The 2957-nt window shown below is 53.2% G+C and overlaps 1 protein-coding gene across 1 annotated transcript in view; it reads right to left on the bottom strand.

The window, feature by feature from the left end:
• The window catches only part of AHCYL2 (adenosylhomocysteinase like 2), a 28844-nt gene that overhangs the window by 4495 nt on the left and 21392 nt on the right, over positions 1-2957 (bottom strand). The window contains exon 7 of the mRNA XM_029965612.1: positions 1086-1192. Coding sequence (XP_029821472.1) covers positions 1086-1192 — 107 coding nt within the window. The remainder of the gene's footprint in view (positions 1-1085; positions 1193-2957) is intronic.

The following is a 2957-nucleotide window of genomic DNA, read 5'->3' as shown; positions in this document are numbered from 1 at the left end:
GCCTTGTCCCCAGTCCCTCTCCAGCTCTCCTGGAGCCCCTTTAGGCCCTGCAAGGGGCTCTCAGCTCTCCCTGGAGCCTTCTCTTCTCCAGGGGAACCCCCCCAGCTCTCCAACATCAACCTGCCCTCCTAATTCCAAGCATGGACTTGACTCCCAGCAGCAGCAAAACCACTAAAAATGAATCCAAACACGTCACGGGGGCTTCAAAGAGCATCTGAAAATGTCCCTGCTCCAGCCCATGGGAAGAAGAACACGCTTGGAAATGTCTTTTGCCCATATTGGGAATGATTCCAGACACTAAAAATACCATCAGTCCTTTTCCTGACCCCACTGGCTGCAGACCTGAATCCACTTCCCTGTTTCAATATTTCATTTCCCCGTTTCAAGGGCTGCCTGAACCTCTGGCCAAGCTCTCAGGCAGCTCCAAGAGCTGCAGCCAAACCTTTCTCCCTGCAAAAATAGGGTAAAAAAGCAGAGGCTGCTGCTCTTCCCCCCAGTTCCCTGTTTTCTGGCACCTGTGACAGGATTAACTCCCCTGGGAAAGCCACTTCTCCCACCACACCTCTGCTCCTGCCATGGACTGATGGGTTTCACTGAGTCATCTCTGAGGTCCTCCCTTTGTGGGACCCCACCCCGACTGGAGAATCAGTTCCTCTTCCCAAATCTCACTTCTTCCCAGAGATTTAGGTCAGGACTACACTTCTGGCTTTGCCCTCAGCCCACCCCTTCTTGTGCAACGCCCTCAGCCCTTCCTCCTCCCTCCCCAAAACAAGCTGAGGAACCATTCCTCTCATTTCCCAGGGGGAAAACAAGGCCTGGTGCACCTTCCCACCCACCCAGCACCCAGGAGGTGCTTCTGCTCCCACTCTGGAGTTCAGAGCAGCAGCTGCAAGCGGGAACTGAGGAGGGATTTCAAGCAGCTCTCCTGGAAAGCCAAGCCCAGGCTGAAGGAAGAGCTCAGCCCACGTGTTGGGGGTTCACCCCTCAGGTGAGCTGGGGTGTCTCCTGGCACGGGGGCCTTTGGCACCAGCGCCCTGAGGTGTTTCTGTCCCAAATTCTCCTGCCAGCCCAGCCCATCCCGTTACCTGTGGACTCCTGTCACACTCTCCTCCACTATCCCCTTGATCTTCTTAAACATGTTGGGATATTTCTTGTAGATCCAGTGAGTGAGATCTCCCCCATCATCCAGGATCTGGAAAGGAAACAACCCCAGTCAGTGCTCTGAGGGTCCAGTGTGGCCTCCAGAGCCCAGAGAGGTACCAGGGATAAATCATTCCACATTCTGGCACCTCAAATCCCACAGTGTGAGCCAGGTGGGAATATTCTGGTTGAGCATTCCAAGCAGGAATGATGCTTCATCAATAATGTCCTGAGGAGGCAACAGGTCAGACAAACACGGCAAACCTTGGTGTTAATGAAGAGAACTGAGGAATTATGGAAAGTGGCTGTGCAGGCTCCTCTCTCCCTGTCTCCCAGAAGCACAGATGGAAAAACCTCTGAACTGGGCAGAGTCATCAGCTCTTCTGATGTGACTGGGAATGGAGGAGGAGGAGGAGGATGGAGAAAGAGCAGGATGTAAAAGGAGGAGGGTGAAGTGCCAGGGAACTGTGCTGACCAGACTGGCTGAGAGCTCATCACCCCAGGGTATGATTATCATCATCACCATCCTCCTGACAGTCACTGCCTTCATCATCATCATCATCATCATCACCACCACTACCATCACCCTTTTTGCATGTTCCCCACTCCCACACCAAAGAATTCTGTCTGCATCACCTTCACCCTCCTCCTCCTCTGTGCATGTTCCCTACACTAACATCAGACCTTATCATCATTACCCTCCTCATCCCCTTCTTTGCCTGTTCCCTACAGCTCCTGGTGTGGCCCAGGGGTGCCCTAAAATCCACGTGCCAACCCTGGGCAGAAGCACCTCCACTCGTTGGTCACTGGTGGAGCTCGGCTGGGCCCCTCCTGCTGAGGGTCTGCAGCTTTCCCAGGAAAAATGAACACTCACACATGGCAGAAGCCCCATTTGGGCACAAAGGTGACATTCCTGAGCTTTGCCATGACACAACGTGGTGGCTTCTCATCCATGGACAGAGAGTTCCTTGGAAATGTTATGTATTTTCACCGCCTTTTCCTCTCAGAATGGCTGGATTTGCCACTGATGTGCAGCAGCTGCTCCTCCAGAATGTCTGGGAAGCACAGGCAGAATGTTTAGGAGCATCCATGTAGATCCAGCTCTTGAGTCTCCGGGGCATTCCCAGCTCCATGTTCCATCCACAGGGAAGCAGAGGCAGGTGAGGGTTAAGCGGGCTGGGCAGCTCTGCCGGGCCAGCCCAGGTAGGAATCCAGCAGCCTGGAACTGAGCAGCCTGGCTCCCAGGACATCTCCATTTCATTAATCCCCATTTAATAGGGCACATAATCCTCTTCTAAGAGAGAATTCTGGGAGCTGGAAGTTTCCTCTTTCCTGGGAGAGCAGGGGATGTAAAACCCCCAAGCTGAATCCACGGGGGAACCGGTTTTGAGAGAAGGTCACCTCTGTGTGGCAGCCCCGACCATCCAGCAGCACAGCCCCACATTCCTGCAGTTTTCCCAGCTTTATGCAGGTTGTTTGCCCTCATTCTCATTCTTCCAGGCAGTTTTATTTTTTTTGGGGGGGGGAAAAAAGCCTTTATTTGAGGTGCAGATGATTTCTCCAGCAGAAAAGCAGCTCTTCCAGGTGGGAACCTTGGTGAGTGTTTCTCTCTCCAAGCAGAACAAATTCCCATTGCTGTCTCTTCTCCCTCCCTCAGCCCTTCCATCTCCTGTTTTCTCCAACAGAAAAATCTCTGGCTCTTCCAGGAAAGAAACTGGTGTCTCCAGGTGCCATTTCACCACCTCTTAAACCCACCCAAGGCCCCGTTACCATCCTGTCTCCCCCTGTTCCCTTCCCAGCTTCCCAAACCACAGCAC

This window comes from Manacus vitellinus, unplaced genomic scaffold, assembly GCF_001715985.3.
Source record: "Manacus vitellinus isolate BGI_N305 unplaced genomic scaffold, ASM171598v3 scaffold_110_pilon, whole genome shotgun sequence".
Lineage (NCBI taxonomy): Eukaryota > Metazoa > Chordata > Aves > Passeriformes > Pipridae > Manacus > Manacus vitellinus.
Note: the sequence above shows the minus strand (reverse complement) of the source record. Positions and strands in the feature narration are given on the sequence as shown.